The sequence below is a fragment of the Myodes glareolus genome, chromosome X, assembly GCF_982192425.1.
Source record: "Myodes glareolus chromosome X, mMyoGla1.1, whole genome shotgun sequence".
Lineage (NCBI taxonomy): Eukaryota > Metazoa > Chordata > Mammalia > Rodentia > Cricetidae > Myodes > Myodes glareolus.
The window spans coordinates 118,170,208-118,193,877 of NC_142053.1; the positions used below are offsets into that span (position 1 = coordinate 118,170,208).

The 23,670-nt window shown below is 35.6% G+C and overlaps 1 protein-coding gene across 7 annotated transcripts in view; it reads right to left on the reverse strand.

Moving 5' to 3' along the window:
• Positions 1–23,670, reverse strand: part of Rps6ka3 (ribosomal protein S6 kinase A3) — a 107,949-nt gene that overhangs the window by 36,028 nt on the left and 48,251 nt on the right. For all 7 annotated transcript variants that reach the window (XM_085684408.2, XM_087903159.1, XM_087903158.1 and 4 more), the window contains 5 exons: positions 17,958–18,074; positions 11,378–11,459; positions 4,834–4,914; positions 4,150–4,229; positions 3,509–3,615 (listed from right to left, as the gene is read on the reverse strand). In XM_085684408.2, the coding sequence (XP_085540534.1) occupies positions 3,509–3,615; positions 4,150–4,229; positions 4,834–4,914; positions 11,378–11,459; positions 17,958–18,074 (467 nt within the window). The remainder of the gene's footprint in view (positions 1–3,508; positions 3,616–4,149; positions 4,230–4,833; positions 4,915–11,377; positions 11,460–17,957; positions 18,075–23,670) is intronic.

The following is a 23,670-nucleotide window of genomic DNA, read 5'->3' on the forward strand; positions in this document are numbered from 1 at the left end:
TGCATATATTTATGTATGTATATATTCCTAATATAACCTCTTCAGTCTGTATAATGTTACTAGTATACATATTTTCAGAGCTTATAATTTGGCTTTGGATAATCAGTTGGTGTACTCTTCCCCAGATAAGACTATTTCTCCTCTTCTCAGGATTTCTTAGTTTCCTGCAGTTCTTTGTGCAGGGATGAGGCAGGCCTCTTGGGCTTTCTCGTTCAAGTTAGTCACCAGCTTTCTTAATGTAGCAATCCAAACATAATTTTACACTGGAGTTTAGCACCAAGAATAATTTAGAAGGGACATATTTTTCAAGTCACTTTCATATCAAGCTACTTATTATGAAAATTTACTTTTAATTATATTTATTTATGAAGCAGTCCAGTATATTTAAGGGGCATAAAAGACACTAATAATGGTCAGCGAGATAATTCAGTGGGCGAAAGTGCTTGCTATGCAAGCCTGATGATGGTCTAAGTTTGATGTCTGAAACCTACAGTGGAAAGAAAGAACTGAGTCCTACATGCAGTTGTCTTCTGATCTCTATACAAGTGCTGAGGAACATGTATGTATGTGTACACACACATACACACACGCACGCACGCACGCACACACACACACACACACACACAGAGAGAGAGAGAGAGAGAGAGAGAGAGAGAGAGAGAGAATTACTAAATAAAGACACTAATTGGATGGTGGAAATATGGCCCTTTCTATTTAATAAATAGAGGACAATTCTAAAAACAAATATCAATCTTCAAGTTATTCTTAGTAATTCTAAGAGTTATGAAGAGAAAATCTGGATTTAAAACAATGCATCACTTATACTTTCCAGACCAAATATATTTTTAAAAAGAATTTTTTGACATTAGTATTAGTATATAAAACAAATGAATTTCTAAAATAAAAATGCTCATATTTGTCTTTGAAAGAAATATTCAATTAATGTTATCAGCTATTAATGAATATTATAAATATTTTATTATAACACAATTTTAATTTAAAAGAACCTAGAAAGCTGATGGGAGTAGTGACTTAAGTCTTTAATCTCAGCATCTGGGAGGCAGAGGCAAGTACATCTCAATAATCTTTGTGAATTAAAAGCCAAACTACATGAAAAATATATACAAAATGTAAGAAGCGTGATAATTTCTAAATGATCCCTTTACAGGCATTCATATGTGCACATCCTTTATATTTTGTCACAATACACAATTGTAACAACTTCAAGTAAGTAGTATTTAAAATACTCAGTTAAAATTCAGGTGTGGTGGCATACAACCAAATCAGAACACTTAGGAAGTGGCTTAAGAGTTCAGGCCCAGTTCTGGCTACATAGTCAGTCCAAGGCTAGCCTGGACTATGTAAGACTGTTAAAAAAAAACCCAAAGGCCAGAGTAAGAAAATTCGTAATGATTATTGCTTTATATACTAATAAGCAATGAATTTTATGTTTTAAATTTTTGATTTATTTTATGTATATGGATATTTTGCCTACATGTATGTATATGCACCGTGTACAAGCCTATTGGCCATGGAGACTAGAAGAGGCCACTGGATCCTCTGGGATTGGAGTTACAGATGGTTGTGAGCCTCCATGTAGGTGTTGAGAATCAAACCTGGGTTCTCATGAAGAGCAGTAGTGCTTTTAACTGCTGAGCCAAATTCCCAGCCAAACATGCTATATTTTTTGAGATGGGTTTTGGCTATGTTGTACAGGCAGGTCATGAACTCAAGTGATGTTCTCACCTTAGTTTTCTGTGTAGTAGGTCTACTACAGACATGTGGATCTCACCTCAATAAAGCTGTTTAAAAATTTAAAAATATTCTTTATAGAGCAAGGCTCCTGCTGATATCCTTGAAAAAAGACAAAACAAAACAACCCCTGTGTGCATATTATATAAAATAATATCAGTTTATTGATGAGTGCCAATATAAGAGCTGTGGAAAATTTGCTTGTAACATCTAAAAATTGAAATTTTAAGAGTAAATTTTCTTTCTTTCTGTTTTTTTGAGATAGGGTCTCTCTATGTAGTCCTACCTGTCCTAGAGCTTGTTATGTACACCACGGTGGCCTCAAAGATCCACCTAACTATGTCTACCGAGTGCTGGGGATAAAGGTATGCATCACTGAGGACGGCAAAGAAGATATTTCAAGCCCAGTGTTGTTGGCACATGGGAGGCAGAGGCAGGTGGATCTCTGTGAGTTTGAGGCCAGACTGGTTTACAGCGTGAGTTCTAGGACAGCCAAGACAGGACTGTTTCACAGAGAAATCCTGTATCAAAAAAACCAAACAAACAAAAAAGATATTTCCAATAAATGGTATTTTGGAGAAAGGGTTAGCTCCATATCATTCTTCACAGAGCTAAGTAAAAGGAAGAAACAGTATCATTAGAAGAAAAATATTATCATGCGATTGGGAAAAACTCTTCAACCAATAAGTCTTTGGAGAAATCACAAAAGATTAGTTGACCCAATCAGACAAAAAAATGTGTGGATTAAAACAATGTAAATACATTTTTAATGAAAAGATTTGTAAATATATGTGAAATGATCAAAGTTCTCTCTTTTGCCGGGCAGTTGTGGTGTACGCCTTTAATCCCAGCACTCTGGAGGCAAAGGCCTGGTCTATAGAGCAAGTTCCAGGACAGCCAGGGCTACACAAAGAAATCCTGTCTTGAAAAAAATAAAAGAGTGCTCTCCCACCCTCCCCTTTTGTCATAGGGCTCTCAATACATTGCCTAGACTAGCCTCAGATCTGTGCTTAAGTAATCCTCCTGCCTAAGTTTCCCCAAGAGATTTGACTATATGAATGCTCAACTATTCCTGGATAAATGGTTAAAATTCTTAGTTTGGGGCTGGCAACATGGCTCAGTGGGTAAAGGTACTTGCTACCAACCTGAGACTGAGTGGTATGGGTTGTCCTCTGATTTACAATGTATGCCATGGTGTGTGTGCACACCCATACAAAATAAAGAATTGAAGGTAATTTAATTTTTTTCATTTGTAAAGTTATCTTTTAATTTAATGGGAAAAAATGACATTCCAAAAGAAAAATAAATCAAGGCCATGAATATAAAACACTCCAATACAAACTGCCAACCAACAAATTTTAACCTCATTAAAAATCAAAGAATGTAAATAAAAAACAAGAAAGACAGTGGTGCACACATCTATTCCCAGCTCTCGGGATGCACAGGCAGGTGGATCTCTGTGAGTTAGAGGACAGCCTGGTTTACAGAGTGAGTTCTAGGACAGTCAGGTATAAATAGAAAGACCCTGTCTCAAAAGAAAGAAAGAAACATACAAACAAACAACAAAGTAAATGAAAATAGGTTAACAGTGTTGTTTAACAAAGATTTTATAAGCTTAAGATCATCTAGTGCTTGCAGACATGAAGCACAGTACTATAATGAAGTGCTGTGGATGGAGATCTGTGAAGTAATTGTATTTTATGACCTCTACACAGCTGTATCATACTAAATTCAATATAATAGCATGGCTCCTTACTTTTCTGGTTTTAAGTCTCTATAGATTATTCCCAGGCTATGCAGATGGTCTAAAGCAAGTGCAAGTTCAGCCAAGTAGAATTTGACATCTTCTTCTGTGAACATCACCTAAAAAAAAATAATATTCCCAAATTTATTTTCTTCTGATGTCTACGATTTTTATGCGAGGCTCTATGTAAGACTTCATTCAATTTGTAAATATGTTAATCAGATATAGATTTAGTTACAATTTACTCATGAAAGAAATTTGCAAAATGACCTAATCAGTTAAGTATAATCACTTGCTAAATGTTAATTATGCCCTGTTGCAGCAATGGTTGTTTAGCATATTAACATTTGAGGAATGAAAATAATCTTGAGAATAAATGCTGAATTGATCGTACCAATTATTAAGGGCGTTTATTGAAACATTATCAATTCTGAAAAAAAAAAGACTACGACAGTATCAGGGTTAAGACAACTCCATGTAAAGTGCTGCTTTACGTATAGTCAAAAGATAGCAAAATAATTTTTTTGACTCAGTTTCTTGAATGAAAGATTTTATGTTATAAGAGAGTATGATACATGCAACATTGAAATAACAAAGCTTTACTTGAAATAGGATCAGTAGAAATAAATTAAAAATAGATGTTAATTATATACCTCTTTGGATAAACGTGTAAACAAATCTCCTCCCCTGAGAAAATCCAAAATAAGATACAACTTCCCTTCAGTTTGAAAAGCTGAATGAGGAAACAAAATTTCTGTTTAAACCATTGTAGTTTACTTTTTAGGCTTATATTAAATCAATTAATTCATAAATGAATATTATTTTTAGCAAATAAGTGATATCAGAAATCTAAACTTATTTCTATATAGAAGAAAACAATGATTCTCTTAGTTTCCATGAGGAAATGTCAAATATAGTATGTCTTATCAGGGAACAAAATTTTCTACTGGCAAGACTTCCCTCAAGAATGCTACCATTCTAAATGTGATCAGTAAGAAAAACTTACACCAGAAAGATTTCTTTAACCATGAACTATCATACAAAACTATGCCACAAAGGTAGGTTGATTAGATTTAATGACATAGTACAAGGATTCTATGTTTTTTACACATTGAGAAATAGCACTTGACTTTAAGAGAAAAAGAAAGGTAGGTGATAGAAGTTTTAGGATGCTGATATTGGGCCTCTTTCTCACCCTCAGTTTGTGCTAACACATAAAGACTATAAAGTGGTGGTGCAGTGTTATGTATCTCTATATATTTTAGTGTATCTGAATATACCCTGGGGGAGAGGGAATAGAGGTGAAGGCATAAGGTGAGAGATGGTTCAAAACTTACCATAATGCAATTTGACAATGAAAGGATGATTGACTTCTACCAAGATATCACGCTCCATTTTTGTCCGAACACGGTCTCGAACTATAAAGGAGTGAGTGCACACATGATACAATGCAAGTATTTTTCAAAGGTAATATTAAAAGAAATTCTTTTTAGATTGCATTTTAAGTTAAATTTTGCTGATGGGCATAAAATACGATTTTTATTGATGCTGAGTGTTTAAAATATAGAAAAATAACTTTTGCTACATTACATAATCAAAGGCAACTATGTATATTTATAAACCCTAAGCTCCAAGTTAAAAATATATTAGGCATTGAGTCTAGAAGCATTTTAGTTGAAGTTGTGGAAAATGGTAAAAAACATGTGAGTTTTTTAAAAGACATTTCATGAAATATTAAACAATAACCTGAAATAGGATTCAATACTTTTACTAACCCTATCACCTCAACAAATGTTCACAAAGTATCTATAAAATGTGGCAGACTTGGTAAAGGATAGATGCATCCCAAGCCAAAGTGGTCTTTGAGGGAAGGAGGAAAGAGGAGGGGTGGATTGGAAAGAGTCAAAGGTTTAGTTTTGCTTTGTTTTTTTAATTAAAAAGATACTGATTCTAATTTGTATAATCATGAGTAAGTTACTTATTTAAACTCTCTGGGATTCTGGAATCTCAGCTACCTTTCAGGTATAAAATTGTACCTTTGATGTAATTGTGCTTTAGGTATTACATTAATACCTAAAGCCCGTGCGTATGAGGTATTCAAGTAATGGACTATTGTTATACCAAAAGGCAGTAGTGTGAATATGCCTAATGGGCAGTTTATTACCAGTGATAAGTATTACTGGAGTCAGAGGAAGACAAGATCAGTTTTACTTGTATAGGAAGACTAGAAGTCTAGAAGAAGGAGCAGGGTTAGGATATAAGCTCTAAGACTCTTCTAGTTGGATTGCACAGTAGGATGGGAAAGACAGGTTCTAAAAGAGACCAAGTATGGAGTACCAACACCTGAACAGACATGGAAGCATAAATGATGACTTAGAAGGAGCCATATCAGTGTAGAAACAAAGGTTCACTATAGGGGACATGGCATATGGAAGATCCAGATTCACGACAAATTAAAATACTGGGAAGAATTTGGGTTTGTGGCAAAACTCCTTTCTAGAAACAAACATTTCCTGAGTAAAGCCTATAATGCTAGGCACTAGAGCTAGAATACACTCAAAGGCTTGAATACAGTGGGGACAAGAACTAAGTAAATGATCAGAAAACCATTCTTAAAGCTGGGTGTAGTGGCATGTGTTTAAGCCAGGTGTAGTAGCATGTGTCTGTAATCACAGCATACTGGAGGTGCAGGCAAGAGCATTAGATGTTCAAAGTTATTATCAGCTATGTAGTCAGCTTGAGATCAGCCTGGTTACAGTAGACTGTCTCAAAAAGTCAAACTGAACCAAAAAAACAACAAAAAGTTCAATGTTTCTGTTAGTGATTAGGTCAAAAGAAAGATGAGGTGCGTGTGTGCGGGGAAACTTGAGTTGGTTTTATTATCAATTCAAGAGAACCACAGATATTTAAAACATACAAAAAAGACCTCTGGGAAACAAACCCCAGTGAGAGATGGCTCAGTGGGCAAAGGTACTTACTACTAAGCTTGATGACCTGACTTTGATCACTAGGACCCACGGTGGATGAAGAGAACAAACTCTAGTAAGTCATCCTCTGAACACGAGAAGGGATAAGAAGAAATGCTGTTTGTGTCTCCAAGACTATAGATAGAAAATTGTTTATGTAATCATGCATGAAGTCTTTCTTTCTTTTTTTTTTTGGCTGACAGACCACCACAGTAGGACAAAATTCCCCATTTATTTGATCTAATGTCATTAACTTCTAGTTGACCCCACTCAGGGTATTAGTAAGAACTTTGATTTGGAAAGACTTCTGGGTAAACATGGGTATTCTGTTAATTATTTCTAAAATCCCACTAAAATGACACTAATAGAAAAATGGCAGTAGCAAGTTCTTATTTGCAAGGGGTATGTTTTAGGACTCTTTAAGGGCACCTAAAATCAGCCAAATACCAACACTGCAGATACATACTTATGATAAAATATAATTTACACACTACACACAGTAAGAAATAAATAAAAACAATTAATAAAAGTTCTTTGAACATGTTCTCATTCTCAGTCACTTTTTTTCCTCCCAAAGCATCTTACTGAAATTTCAGCTTTTCACTTTAAAAAGCTCTTTATGACTTTGTTTTGTCATGTCTGAATTACCAACATCATTAATTTTGTGTTTTGAAGAAATTATTACCATAAGTTTTGTTTGAAATTTCCTAGAAAACATGAGACAAAAATAAAAACAAAACAAAAAAAACAAGAAAGGACAAATATAATAAAACTTAGGGACTCATCCAGAAAGCACAACATACCCAAAACTAGGTTTTATAAATAGAGAATACATGACAAAAAACTTTCACAAAACTTGAAAATATGAGTCCCTAGATTGAAAGGAACCATCCCATATTTGGTATGATGAAATTTTATATCATGCACTCAAAGATATTGCTTCATAAATTTCAGGACACAAAGATAAAGAAGATTTTATCTATAGACTTCAGGAAAGGAAAAGTTGCTAACACACAAAGGACTGGCAATCAGAATGGAAATAACCTTCGTCACGGGAAACAAGTAGACAATGGAAACAGTACTTTCAAATATCTGAGGGAAACTTATTTGTGACCTAGAATTGTAAACCCGATCAAGTTATAAATTCAGTAAGGGGGCAGAATATACTTTCAGACATGCTACATGAAACAAATTTTACCATGCAGTTGTCTTTTCTGTTGTAGCTACTAGGAAATACATACAACCCAAACTAGAAGGTATACTGAGGTAAACAATCCAGAAAAAGGAAATATAGCAAAGATATAAAGGATACACGTCCCACTGTACTATTTCATTCAGTTACAATCAATTTTTAAAGCAGAAATAACGAGAACATTGCTGGGAAGATGTGGACATGAAAACTGTATGGGTGGCAGTATAAAGGAACTAAATCCTAAAATCATCCATGTTGTGAAGTAAACAGATTATGGCTCCAAATGAAAACAATCAAAGAATTGCAAAGATAAACATGGAATGTGAAAGTAAATGTGAGAAGCAGCAAGCCAGCAACTCTGGGAGGGTCAAGAATAAGGATAGGCAGGGAGATGGGGTAGAGTATAGCTGTCTTATATAACAAAACTTTAATAAAAATAAAGTACATACTTAAGAACACATCCAAAATTATCTAGAAGTCTATAATTCTATAACTCTGATGTTTACACACACATTCTAGAATTTCCTTCCATAGCTTTTATCTATATAATTTTACATACTTGTGATAGCCCAATGTGTTATAATTTTTATTTATGTTTTTATTAATTTCCATAATCATATGTAAAACACTAATTTTCATTTCATGTGTATGAGTGGTTTGCCTGCATGTATGCCTCTTACCACATCCATGTAGTTCCTTTTGGATTCTCGGGAACTACAGTTAGACAGTTATGAGCTGCCTTATGATACTGGGAATTGAACCCGGACCCTCTGAAAAGCAGCAAGTGCTCAACAACATTTTGTTTAATCATATTTTATACTAATTATAATACCATGATTTTCCAAGCATTCCTTTTTCAATAACTATGAATTTTTTCATATGTCAATGTTTCTGTGAATATTTTCAAGAGTAGGAACTCATTTTGTAAGGCTATTTTCTCAGGTTAATTCAGCAGCATCAATGACAACTTTGTACTTAATGCAAAACTGCTTTTTAATGATGCTGCCATCATATGAAATGACTCAGTATTAGTTAGTATGCATTTTCTCTTAAAATGCATATTATTTAATATGTATTTTTAAGCAACAACAATCATTTCCTCAAAGATTTTTAAAAATTATTATTTTATTTTATTGTTTTTTGTATGTATGGGCCTTTTGCCTGCATCACTTGCATATGATTAGTGCCCACAAAGGCCAGAAGAGGGCAGTAGATCCTCTGGCACTGGAGTTGTAGATGGTTGTGAGTCACCATATAGATACTGGGAATTGAACCTGGGTCCTCTGGAAGAGCAGCCAGTGCAATTAACCACTGAATCATCTCTCCAGTCCCCACTCAAAAGATTTATCTTCCTAAATAAGCTTTATTCAAAGTCCTTTACATACGGTTGTAAAAGTATGTCTTATTAACTCCTACCGGTATACTGTTTTTACATTTATTCATTGGAATTCTATGGCAAGAAGAGATTTCTTTTCTTCTTCATTAACTTATGGATTAACTGCAGATTCTTAGTTAATAGGCATTTAATATGTTTAATAAACTATTATTGCTAACAATTATTGCAGAGGTCAAACCACCCTAGAGACAACTCCATATATTTTTTTTCTGTGTGAAAATGTGTATATATGTAGATGTATGTGTTGTATGTATAAACAAGTGTACGTGTGTGTATATGTGTGTGGGCTTATGTGTGTTTGTAGGCCAAAGGAGGATGTCAGGTGTCCTACCATTCCCCTGCCTTATTACCTTGAGACAGGATCTCTCACTAAACCTAGAGTTAGCTAACTCCAGATATTCTTCTGTCTCTGCCTTAGAGAGTGCTACGGTTACAGGCATATATGTGGATACACTGGGCTTTTGTGTGGGTGTTGGGATCCCAACTTGGCTCCTTACACTTTCCCAGCAAGTGTTACAAACTAACACATCTCTTTAGTCCCCCAACTTCTTATATTAATACAATATATGAGGCATACATTTATCTGTTCCCTATAGAAACTATTTTACAATATATAAAAGGTTAACTTTAAAAAATATTTATGTGCACAGCAAAATTTTGCATGTATTTCTGGGTACCATATGTGTGAACGATAGCTGAGGAGTCCAGAAAACAGAATTGGATTCTCTATGAGTAGAGTTACAGCTGCTCGTGAGCCACCATGTGGATGGTGGGAATAGAACCCAGATTCTCAAGAATAACCACTGATCTTAATCACTGAGTTCTCTCTGCGTCACCTACAAATTTTTATTGTCGATTTGTTCGTTGAAATTTGTAAATCTCCTTCTGAGGTTTGACATTAAAATATTATGAAATTCAGATAGGATGAAGTTTGTTATGGTGTAAGACTTAAGAGAAGACTAGACTAATTGTTTTTCAAGTAGCTAAACAACTTGAGAAACCATTACTTCATTTCCCATTGTTTTATTTACTGGCTTTAGCAGGCAGAACAGTAGGTACTCAACATCTGTGACAGATATAATGAAATTTAATATATATTTTGGTATTTTGTTGTACTGATTTATGTTTGCATTGTTTTCTCCATTATCACTGCTGTAAACAAGCTTTAACATTAGACAGAGCTATTCCCTTCTCATTTTTCTTTAAGGTATGTTTTTCTTTCACTAAGTTTTAAGAATTCAACTGGGATCTGGATGTTCAGCTAATGAATTTGAAAGCTAAAGTACAGGATCAACAGCTTTGTTTCATAAGGGATTAGATATTTATCTCCATTTTTAGTATCTTAAGTTTCCAGTTTTATAGTTTCCTTCAAATAGTATATACAACATAAATCTTGTTAAATATAAGAAAACAAGAAACTTCTCTTGTTTTTGTGAACCAACTGTCAGAGTTCCATCTATAGGATTTCACAACATAGGATTCAGGTGTATAAAATTTTAAAAAGCAGGGATTAAGAAGGAAGGTGCCTAAAAACTTTAGTAAGTGTCAATGCTACAGAAGTAAGGACTACACAGGCTAGAAAATGTATTCAGGAAAAGGAGCAAGAAAATGAAAGCAAAGGAGGATGTTTTTATAGAACATGATAAAATTTCATGGCATTATGATAATATCCACACTGAGTGACAGGAACACTGGAAATAATAAATGATCAATACAAATATTCTCTTAGATATTTTAATGCTTTTCAAATTACATGTAAATTTAAGGGAAACAAACCTGACATTGTGAATCAATACCTAAACTATCTAGAATCTAGAGATATGGCAAAATAAGAAATATCATTAAATAAAAGGAAAATTTAAGTATTTAAACATTTTTGTATAGATCTTCTAAATGTCTTTTTACCTATCAGACCCAAATCCTACATTATGTTTTCTTAAATCACTGACTCAGAATCATGTTTGGAGACCAGAAGTCAAGAAGACAAAATCCTAAAGAATAAAGCTATTTTGCATCTAGGTGATTAGTACGTTTTCCAAAAAAAATTCAAATAATTTGCAGATAACTCAAACCCAGTTTTAATCTTCTCAAAATCTACTTGCCTAAAGTCCAAGATGAATTGATAATCCTTTTCTAACATGGCAAGTCCTGTTCTCAAGCCATATGATTTTTAGCCTAGTAAGAAAGTCATTGGAAGTCAGTCTAAATCTAAAGCTGTTAACAGGACCCAATTCAGAATCTAAGTAGCTTCAGGATCACGCGAGCTCCACAGAGACCTTTCAGCTTGTTTAGACTACATGAACATGGCAAATAGCAGCAGCACTTACCTTTCAGTGTGGCCTTCTTTAATACCTTCATGGCATAAAGCTGTCTAGCATCAGAGCCTGAGATTTTTTTAACTAAGAATACCTATATTGAAATGACAGAAAATAAACATTACAAAGAATCACAAAATTCCTTTATTATAGTAAAAACCCATTATACATAAATATATTTTAACATATTATAAATGCATTTTATCCAAAATATTATCAGTTATTAAAAAAGTTATAAACAGTAGTTATAGATTGATATTTCAATATAGGTGACTGGTTCTTTTTTTCATTTTGTCGTTTGACAGTTCCAAAAGAACATGTAATATACAGAATAAGACAAAAAAGTCTTTCAACTATAAATATAGCACCTAGAAAACAGCCCCACACATTCACAGCATACCACACGAGATGGTGGTTCTGCTTTCTCAAAACAAAATTCTTCTGAGTCCCTCAATTTTTCTGGGTGTTGGGGTGTAACCTGGGATTTCATTCACCCTAGGCAACCACTCTACTGCCAAGCAATAGGCCCAGTCCCACACCACAAAACTTTTTCTGTTAGTTTTTTTAAAAAACTGATTTACTTTCTTCATTATCTTCTTGTCACCTTCCCCCTTTTAACTAGTTTTCCTTCTACTGTCATGTCTCTTTTAATGGTGACCCAATGAGTTTAATTAGGGTTGCTTACAGGAGCATGGGCAAATTACTAGTGACTATACACTGAAGAAAATGTTCCTCCCTTCCTAAGCAACCATTAACTGTCTATGAATCCTCAGGGAGGGAGGTGGGCCCTTCTGAATTACCTCTTTCAAAATTCTTACACTGGGGCCTCTTGTGACAAACTACTGTTGACACAGTTACACACAGATGAAGGTCTTTTCTGTGTATGAAAAGTATACACACATCTATCTCACTGCTGAGGAGAGTAATTTAAAGCACTGTCAATCATGTATCCTAAACATCAATATTTAACGTGACTACACCTTTACCTTTTTACCAGCAAATCACTATATATATATATATATATATATATATATATATATATATATATATATATATCAAAATATGAAGAATACAAGTCCCAGGATTATTATTTAGCACCTTCAATTTTCATATATTTGGGAGTATTTTGAAAAGAGTGTGGGGTTTAGGTAGAATAAATAAGATGTGCTTTAGCAGTTGTGCTGTAATATGGCTGATACAAACACTGTCAATACATCATACTCACTTGGACTACTATATTCATGAGCTTTGTCACCAGGCCTTAAAGAGACCTGCTAAAGAGACCTGAATTTGTGTGTGTGTGTGTGTGTGTGTGTGTGTGTGTGTGTGTGTGTGTGTGGTGTTTGATAGGGAAGGATGCAGGGTGTCCTACTCTATCACTTTCCACTTCATTCCTTTGGGACAGACTCTCTCTCACTGAACTTGGAGCTATTCTGGTAGCTAGTCAAGCTCTAGCAACTTTCCTGTCTCTGCCCTTCACAGTGCTGAAGTCATGGGTGTCTAGGGCCACATTTGGCTTTTTACATAGGTGCTTTGGATTTGAACTTAGGTGCTCTTATTCAGCCAGTCATTTCTCTAGCTTTTGGACCTATATTTTAACCTATTTCTTACATAATCTTTCAAATCAAGCAGAGTCCCCCACTTTTTTTTTTGAGACTGGGTCTTATTCTGTATAAACCAGACTGCCCTGGAACTCAGCCTGCCTCAGCCTCCTAACTGCTGGGAATTATAGATGTAAGCCACCATGTCTGATGGAAAGCAGTGTTCTTGAGCTGCTATGTGTGAGAAGATAAGCAATTATACCCAAGATTTAAATTTATGGTCAGCAAAAAACAAACAAACAAACAAACAGACAAAATAAAAAAAAATTAGGGTCAGCTTTTAATTATCTGACTTATACACTATGTGATTAGCATAAAAATCTCAAAATGATTCAATTGATTCTCAGGCAAGGCAGAATTTTATTGTTTTGAGAAATGGTACAAAGACAATGGGTAATGGAATCAAATGAAAAGTACCACATCTCACACTGGACTCCAGAGGCAGGATGTGCTCTCCTATAATTGTGTTCTCATTGCCAGCATTAAGCCCCACCCAGAAGCTCTTTTAGTCAATTATGGGAGCTGACCTAGAAGGATAACATCACTTTTAATATGTGTGGTTCTAAGGTAGACTGCTGTTCAAATGTTAAAGGAAGTCAGCTATTAGTAATAATTATAATGAACAGAATAAATAAATTCTAATTGGGTAGAGGAAATTAGAAAATTGCCCTATCAATGTCTTCATTCAATTGTAACAGGATAATTTGTTTCAGTTCTTTGAAAGCACCTTCTTAGTGACTTTTCAGCACTTCTTAACTTTCATAGTACCTTCAGAAGCATTTGCAGTGCAGCATCATGATGATCTGAGCAGGCAGGCCTATTAAACAATGCCAGTTGTATAGCTGCCCAAGTAAGGACTTAGAGAAATCAAACAATTTGCTTGTGTCACAGTGGGACAAGATCCGGGTCATATACCCAGTTCTGGAACTCTGCTCATGGCATTCTTTAACTGTTTGCCAGTAAGCTACCAAGCTCACTGACAACAGCAGGAGTCCTCACTTGCCCACACAGCTATTCTAGGCTCTGACAGGTCATCCCTGTTCCCTTGGCTTACACTGGCCTTTAAGGATGAGTAAGAAAGAAGACACCCTATTTTAATGTTTGCTATTTATAGTAAGGCACTTAAAGTACTTTTAAAGAAATAAAGGGAGAGGTATTCGAAACCTTGAAACTTAAATATTATGTCCCTTGAAATCTAATGTATAAAAATACACTCTTTTATTTGGGTTTGTTGAGGAGTAGGCAATACAGTTAATGCCAGATATGTTTGGCCTTGTAGCATTTAATTCTCACTGCTATCCTATGAGGTCAGCACTATAACTCATTAATATTTTTCAAAATTACATGTTAGGCACCATGCACAGAATCTCTAGTCTAGTGGGAGAGACAGCCAATATGTAATTTTACAAATGAGTAATTACTACTGCAGTAAGTGCCATAAAGTAGAGGTATATAATGTTCCCAGAGGGTATAACTAAGAAATGTGACAAGTAGGGTGGCAGGGAAATCTTCTCTGAGATCACAGACACAAGAACTAACCAGCTGAAGAAAGCTTAGGACCAAAAAAAAGGTCAATGGGGTCAGAACACAGTGTTGTATAACACATAAGCTGATGTTTTAGAGGTGGCTATGGAGTCAAACTCAGAGGCTCCTCTGCAATTTTAAGAATTTGTTTTTGCTGGCCGGTGATGATGGTGCATGTCTTTAATCTCAGCAATCAAGAGGCAGAGGCAGGAGGATCTCTGTGAGTTCGAGGTCAGCCAGGTCTACAAGAACAAGTTCCAGGACAGGTTCCAAAGCTATAGAGAAACCGTGTCTCGAAAACAAAACAAAACAAAACAACAACAACAAAAGAATTTTTTTAAATGATAAAAACAAAGGGAGGCAGCTAAGGAGTTAATATAACACTATTTCATGCCATTTCTCATGTACATAATTGAGGTTAAGAAAATACATTGAGAAGATACTCTTTCAATAGACCAGGAAAAGATAGTGGTGATGCAGGATAGGATTGCTATGATTTCAAAAATATTTACTAAATCAACAGGATTTGGTGACAGATCATACTGGCTGGGGGTGGTATATGACACAGTGGGAATTAGAGGAGAGGAGGGAACAGACGTGAAAAAGATGTTAAGAATTGCTCCCCAGTTTCTGGCTCATTTAACTGGATGCTATTCATAGTGACAGAAAAAAATGAAATAGGATAGGTTTGGGGGTGGGAAGAATTATGAGTTTGGTCTTAGACACACCAAGCACAAAATAAAATGCCTCGGAGACATAAATGGGGGTGAGGAATAGCCATAGAAAGAGTTCAGAGTTCAGAGGAAAAACAGACTGGAAGTATAAATCTGTGATGTCAGCAGCATGTGAGTTACAATTAATACAGGGACATAGAGAAATCAATTAGTGAGGAGTACAAAATGGTAGTTTAGAATCAAACGTCAAGGAACGCCTATATTTAATGACATGTTAGAATAGGGGAACAGAGCTCTAAGAGATTAACTAACACAATAATAAGTAGAAAAAAAAGAGTTCAGTCTGGCTGACTCAGGGTTTAAACTTATTTTATGGGTGGGGTGTTAAACTTAAAACCATCATGCTTTGCTTGCTATTGAGTCTATATTTGGATTAGAAGTATGCTCTGTGTTTAAGAGTGGTTAAACAACAACAAATTATCTGTATTGGCAAAGAGCTGCTAAACAGCCTCAATAAAATATTCAAGAGCTATCCATTGATGCTATTTTGATGCTTACAGAGTATGACACCTTCCAATGCTTTCTTATAGAAAGGTGGTAAGGAATAAACTGCACTGTCAAAGTTGGGTGTAATCTCAGAATATCTTACTTGTTGTGAATCTGTCTAGAAAAATCAAGTAGTAGCAGCTTGAGAAGTGGAAAGCAGAAGGACTGTTGGGAGTTTGAGGCTAGTGTGGGCTAGTGTGGAGACACTGTCTTAAAACAATTACAACAATAAGACAAAAAAAGAAGAGAGTGTATGAAGAGAATGGCTTGTGATTTTTAATCATTTAAGAAGCATGAGAGCTGGGAATACAGCTTAGTGATACTGTGCTTGCTTATTATGCCCTGAAGCCCTAAGTCTAACCTCCCCATCACAAACACAAAACAAAGTAAAACAATCTAACCCATCCATAACCCACCCCAGCAGCATGACAAGAAATGACAGTCTTAAAGATAAAAAATTAGTATGAACACTCAATTTACTAAGATTTCTACTGTAGTTTTGAATAAGTCTATTCTTTTTATACTTATTAAGAGTAAAAATTATAAAAAAGAAAATATTACTGGTAGACTGGTAGCATTTAATAAAATATTTGCTTTCCATCTATGAATTATAAATATCATCTATGAATTATAAATATCAGCTCTTTTTTGAGATAAGTTTTTCCTCTAGTCTAGGTTGGCCTAGGCAGGTGACAAACTCATGGCAATCATCATCCTGTTTTATCCCCCCAATTACTGGGATTATAAGCCCAAGACATTAATTCCTTTTAATTCTGAAGATCATTTAAACTTGTATTCAGTTCCTTTTAACTTTTTTTCAAAAAAGGATTTATTTGTTATATACAGTTTTCTGCCTGCATGTATGCCTGCAGGCCAGAAGAGGACACCAGACCTCATTACAGATGGTTGTGAGCCACCATGTGGTTGCTGGGAATTGAACTCAGGACCTTTGGAAGAACAGGCATTCTCTTAACCATTGAGCATCTCTCCAGCCCCTCTTTAACTTTTTTTTTTTTTGAGAATCTCATGCATCTTAGACTGGCCCCAAACTCTATGATTCTTCTGTCTCCACTCCTTAAATGCTGGGACTAGAGGCTTGTGTCATCAGGTATTGTATTGTTGTTCCTGTAACTTTTTTGTTTTGTTTTGTTTTTTAGACAGTCTATGTAGTCCTGGATGTTCAGGAACTCACTGTGTAGTTCAGGCTGGCCTCAAACTCACAGAGATCTGCCTGCCTCTGCCTCCTGAGTGCTGGGATTAAAGGCATACACATTATGCCAAGCCTTCTTGTAATTTTTCAATCTAAACCTATGGCATATCTCTTTTTTTAGGATACACATGTGTATTTTATTATTTATAATTTATTTTTTTATTTACTTGTATCTATGCCCGTGTCTATAGATGTGAATGTGACCACTGAGGCAAGAAGAGTATGTCAGAACCCCTGAATCTAGTAGGAGTTAAAGCTGGTGTAAGCTGCCCAATGTGAGTGCTGGGAACCAAACTCTTATCTTTTGAAAGAACAGCAGGTATTCTTTTTTAAAAAAATATTTATTTATTATGTATGCGATGTTCCTGTATGCATTCCTGCCAGAAGAGGGCACCAGATCTCATTTCATGATGGATGTGAACCATTATGTGGCTGCTGGAACTTGAATTCAGGATCTCGAAAAGAACAGTTGGTGCTCTGAACCTCTGAGTCATCTCTTTAGCCCACAGCATGAATTCTTAATAATTGAATCATCTCTCCAGCCCCATCTACGTATATTTTAATGAATATATAACTATATATATTTACAGGGCATAATATGACAATTTGAAAAATTTATGTAATGAATAATGACCACATCTGAGTAATTAGTATTTTTATATCATTAAACATTTATAGTCATTTGTGGTGGTACATATGTCTATAATACTAGGACTCAGGAGACTGAGGAAGGAGGGTTGTGTAGCCTACCTGGGCTACACAGTAAGATCCTATGCCCCCCCAAAGACGTTAACTTTCCTTGTGCTGAGAAGCTTCAAACTTCTTTTTTAGCTCTTAATAATATATGTAATAAATTGTTATTAGCTATAGTCACGCTATTGTACTATAGAACACTAGATTCTATTCCTTCTATGTATCCAATTTTGGTATCCATTATCTAGCCTCCCTCTATTCCAAACTTTGTGTGATTAGCATTCGACTTTCTGCAGTCACAGAATTTCTATAAACTTTGTTGAGAGCACGCATTTATGTCTTACCTTTCCAAATGATCCCTGCCCTAACACTTTCAAAAGCTCAAACTGGGAAGGATCTGCCTTTTCATGTCCTTCCTTCACATGATGTGTGATTGCAATTTCTTTGATACTTCCTTCTTCCTGTTGAAATAAATAAAAAGAGACAAAACACATTGTTAGCCATAATCAAACTATCTTAGTATAAGATACTAGAAACTCTCTAATATACAAAACTACTCTTTACTACTTATCAAGTTAATAGAAAACGCCGGGTGGTGGTGGCGCACGCCTTTAATCCCAGCACTTGGGAGGCAGAGACAGGCGGATTGCTGTGAGTTTGAGGCCAGCCTGGTCTACAAGAGCTAGTTCTAGGACAGGCTCCAAAGCCACAGAGAAGCCCTGTCTTGAAAATCCAAAATAAAAAAAAATTAATAGAAAACATACATCAAGTAATTATACTTTCAAGCTAAATGTTAGAGAATGTTAAACCATATTAACTTCTATATATTAGCACTAATTATGCCCAAATCTTTATTCTTTCTCTTGGAGATAATTTGAATAGTTTTGAGGGGGAACAAAAGCGTGTGAGAGCATCTGAAAATAGATTAGAATACTATACTGTGCCTGGCACGTGACTATACCAGGTGGAAAAAAAATGCTATATATTAAAGCACTATTTGTTGGGGGAGAGGGACTGAAAACTATTTCAGAATAAACACAGTTACATCCTTAACACAACTGTTTAACAAAGCATACTGAAGAGGAGCAGAAAAAAGTAAAGTTTTATGTTTGAAATATCTAAGTTACTTCCCATTCTCAAAGGAGAGAAAGGGCTAGTAACTCTGAAAACCAAAGTCAGAAAAGATTTAACATTTGGATAAAGGGATTAAACATGGGAGGAAAAGATGACTGTTTTCCACAATAAAACAGTGAAAGGATATTTTGAGATAGTGTCCTATTATGTAGATGAGGCTGGCCTCCAACTTTTCTCCAGTGCTGGGATTATAGGCATGCAACACCACATTCATCTTAATGAAGGATCTTTAAAGCCCCGAGTGGATACTAGAAAATATATAATGTGTACATACGATTTTAATTACCTATTTGTGCTGTGATGAGATTAATCAAAACAATATGTTACAGACAAAAATGGCAACAAAAAACCCAAAATTTAGCAAATAAACAGTCATTTCTAATTTGTTGACTTTGAATGATGTTTTTTTCTAGATGCATAATACTGGTAGAAGAATCTAAAAGTGTTATACAAATACTTTTGTTTTTGGAGCTAGGGTCTCACTGTTAATCCAAGCTGGCCAAGCTCCTCCTGACCCTCAGACTAGGCATGTGCTACCATACCTGGTTAGCATTTTCTCATACCCTTAAAGGCTGGCAATAAGCTCAATGGTAGAACACCTGTTTAACATGTGGGATGCTCCAGCTTCAACCCCAGCACCATAAAAACTAACCAACCAACAAAGTAACAAGCAAGAATTATGCTGTAGAGATTTCTCAAAAAGATTCAACAAGAATCTGGAAATGAACAGTAAAATGAAAAAAAATCTCCAGGTAGAAGACATGGAGGAAGATACCGTTTTAGTTTCCAAGGCAGAGGTGGTGTGTTTTCATAGGCTAGACTATTACTTCAGCAGCTTACTCATTCTAGACTGTCTTAGAATTTTAACAACAAAAATTTTCTCTGAATATTGTCACATATTTTGTAATTTCACAAGCATCATTTCCTTAATTCTCCTGACAACCCTGTATGTGCAGTATTAGAGTAGAACCAAGTATCAGTTGAGTCTAAGGTGGTACCTCTTCCTGAACACACTTCTCTCTGAATGAGACTAAGCAGTTGCGGTAAGAAAAGCAGGAAGCAAGCTATCAAATTAAACAATCTTTCCAAAGAAGAAAGCATATGGAAGAGTGATAAGTAAGATTTGGATGAAAATCCAGCAAATACTTATCTATTTTGTATCAAACATGCATTAAGTACTTTTACACCTTATATCTTTATGTTTCATGACAAACCTTTGACTTTTTATTAATGCTCTTGAGGGTGGATGATATACAGAGTAAATTTCCAGATCAGACACAAGCATTTCAGAATTCTAATGTGCTCCCCCCAACTCCATTTACCATGAGAAATTTAACAGATCTTTTAAAGGCAAAATGCCTTAAATACTCTGAAGTCTAAAGTTTAAAAGAGATTAAGGAGGGCAAAAGAACATAGCCAGCATGTTGCAGACTCAGGACTCAATTCTAGTTCTAACTTCCAAGCAAGGCCCATAAAGTTACCCTATTCTAAGGCTGGTGGATGTTCTTGATTTTCCACTCAAGAACAACAACAGGAACCTATAGACTTAGGCCCCTAGGCTTTGCAGTATTTGTTTGTGACACAGGGTATCACTATCAGTTTAAATTGGTCTTAAACTTCTGGTAAATATCTTCGCCCCAGCCTCCTAAATTCAGCAACTGTAGGCATAAACCAGTCTGTCTCTTGGTTCAGTTACCTCAGTAGCACATCCTTAGTAATAAAATGATTATCACAGAACCATTATTTGGATGCTTAGTGGTTCATAAATTATATACACTTAAAAGAAGTTCTCTTTCTTCTCCACACTCAGTGTCATCACACTGTATTTGAAAGACTAATGGACTGGAAACTTGATTCATGGAGAAAAGGTGTCCTTAAATCATATGGCCATGAGGAACTATATACTCTGTAATAGTCTACATTTTAATCATTTCTTTTTCTTGGGTAAGTGGGATGTGATTCAATTCAGCTACACTATTTTTGTGTCTTAAAGTCTATAGCAGATACATATTGTGATGACTTTCACAAGAATGTAGCATAAGCAAGGAGAACAGCTCCTGAATCAAGCATTCAGCAGGATCAAGGCATACGGTTACAGTGTAGGCTACAATCAGGGAATGGATCTCAAAATAAATACCCCTTACTATTCTCATCTTTGATGACAACCCTTCCTTTCCTCTCATGTCAATTAAGCCACTAAAAATGCAGACTCTCTTTGATCTTTTCACCCAAAAAATATATACTGAAATGCCAGCTAGATATCACTAGATATCAAGTACAGTACTTAGAAGACCTTTCGTTCTTTCTTCTCCCGTTCCAATGGCATCATGTAGACATAACCCTTTAATTTTTCATGTAGAAAAGTGAAATGGGTATGGTTATGCATAATACCTCATCCTGCGTATGTATACTTCTTTTTTGATACATTTTCTGAAAAATATTCAGCTCCAGTTATGTGACCAGATTACTCAAACACCACTGCAAGTTCTCCTAAATTTAATATACTGCTTCATGCTGGCATCTGAGGCCCTTTGCAATATAGCTTCAACCTACTTTTTTATTACATAATAGTCTTTTGTCAGTCTGAAATATTTTTCAATTTTTAAGAATTCAGTATGTATATATGTTACTTTTCTACATGTGAATGAGCAAGTGTGTAGGTGTTTATAGAGTTTCCTAGATTTTATGCAGTTAAGAAGCACCTGATGTGGGTGCTATGAAACATCTGTAAGAACAGCAAATGCTCTTAACTAGTGAGCCACTGTCTCTAGCCCCAGATATATTTCTTATTCCCTAAAATTTTAATTTCTTTTTTTTTTAACTTTTTTAATATTTATTTATTTATTTATTTATTATGTATATAATATTCTGTCTGTGTGTCTGTCTGCAGGCCAGAAGAGGGCACCAGACCTCATTACAGATGGTTGTGAGCCACCATGTGGTTGCCGGGAATTGAACTCAGGACCTTTGGAAGAGCAGGCAATGCTCTTAACCACTGAGCCACCTCTCCAGCCCCTAAAATTTTAATTTCTAAATCAAAGTAATACGTGCACATGAATAACAAATCAGAACAGCTTATGGTGAAAAGCAAGTTGCTTTTCATTTGATCACCTAGATAGAGTTTTATATATGAGACAGAGTCCCTCTTTGTAGCCCTGGCTGTCCTGGAACTTGCTATGTAGACCAGGCTGGCCCAAACTCAAGAGATCTGCCTGGTTCTATATCCTTAGTCATGGGATTAATCCCATTAAGCTGTGTGTCACCACCATATTGCTTAACCCAGATTTTAAAAACAATTAGTTTTGTACTTACTTTGAATATTTATTAAGTTTAAGACATCTTTTCTGCTGGTTGATAGTTGTATTACTTCTACTTAAACCCTTTCTTTTCCTGTTTTTGAATAGAAGCTTAACTCCTCAATTAGTAAAAGTCATCAGTGCCCATATAGTCTTTAAATTTCTACTGCCTGTTGATAGCTACATTTTTACATTGTTAAGCCCATGAAGAAAACTAATATTCTGCACCAGAAATGCTGAAACATGCCTGTAATCCCAGCTCTAGGAAGGCTGAGGCATGAGGAGCAGGAGTTCAAAGTCAGTCTGAGTCAACTTGTGTGTGTGCACACTCTGGTGTTTTTATGCTGAGAGAGAATACCAATGCTCTGTTTTCTGTTTTTCAATTTAAAAAGCACTCTCTGTAGCCTGATCCTAAATAAGTTAAATGCCTATACAGCAGCATTGACAAATTAAAAGCACGCTAGGCAATATAGTCGGTTTTCTTTTATACAAGCCCCTAGCAATGAGTCCCAGGCCAATCCAAGGGGACTTCTTTTCTTTCCTGGCTCAATCTACCATTTTCCATTATTTTTTAATGTTTCCATCTTGTAGGATTATCCCTTATAGTTTTCTATGAAAGATTACATGGAAGAAAATGGTTTTTTTAAGCTTCCTAAGACAGGTCTTGCTATGAGCACAGGTTGGTCTCAATTCTTCTACCTCAGCCTTCAGAGAACTTACAAGTATATTGCTATGCCCTGCTGGAAGAAGATTTTCTGAACTGCATAAATCTGTAAATGTCGTTATTTTGTCCTCATGTTTGTAGAGTTTGGCTTGATATCAAATCAAGGCTGAAAACAATTTTGTCTCAGAAATTTGGTATAATTTGTCCACTGCCTTCTAGCAACTGTACTACTTACAAGATGGGTGATACTAGCCTAGGCATACTTTGGAGATCACCTTTTAAAATAACTTTTTACATGTAATATTTTGTTTGTATTTTTTTGGTTTTCCTAGATAGGGTTTCTCTATGTAACAGCTCTGGCTGTCCTGTAACTAGCTCTTGTAGAAAGCTGGCCTCGAACTCACAGAGATCTGCCTGTCTCTGCCTCCCAAGTGCTGGAATTAAAGGCGTGTGCCACCACCACTCAGCACATAAAATATATTTTGGTCACATATCCCCTCCTCCAGTTTCTTCCAGTTCTTCCCTACCTCCTGATCCACCAAACTTCATGTTTTTACTCTTGCCCCACCCCAAAAACAAAACAAACAAATTAGAAACAAAGGCCAACAACAAACACCAAAACGACAAAAACAACAACAACATCAAAATGAAACAAAAGTATACATACCAAAAGCACAGAGTTCATTTTGTGTTGGCCAACTATTCCCGGGCATGGGGCCTGCCTTAGAGTGTGGTTGATGTACCCCGTGACAATCCATTGGTGAAAACTGATTTTCCATTTCCCAGCAGGTGTCAATTATAAATAACTTCTTGGTTAGGAATGGGGCTTTGTGTCTACCTCTTCTCTGTGCTGTTTTTTAGATTTATTCATGTCTATAAGCATTTTCTTTGCATGTATGTCTGTGCACCATGTACATGCCTGGTGCCCATGGAGGCCAAAAGAGGGTGTATGATCCCACAGAA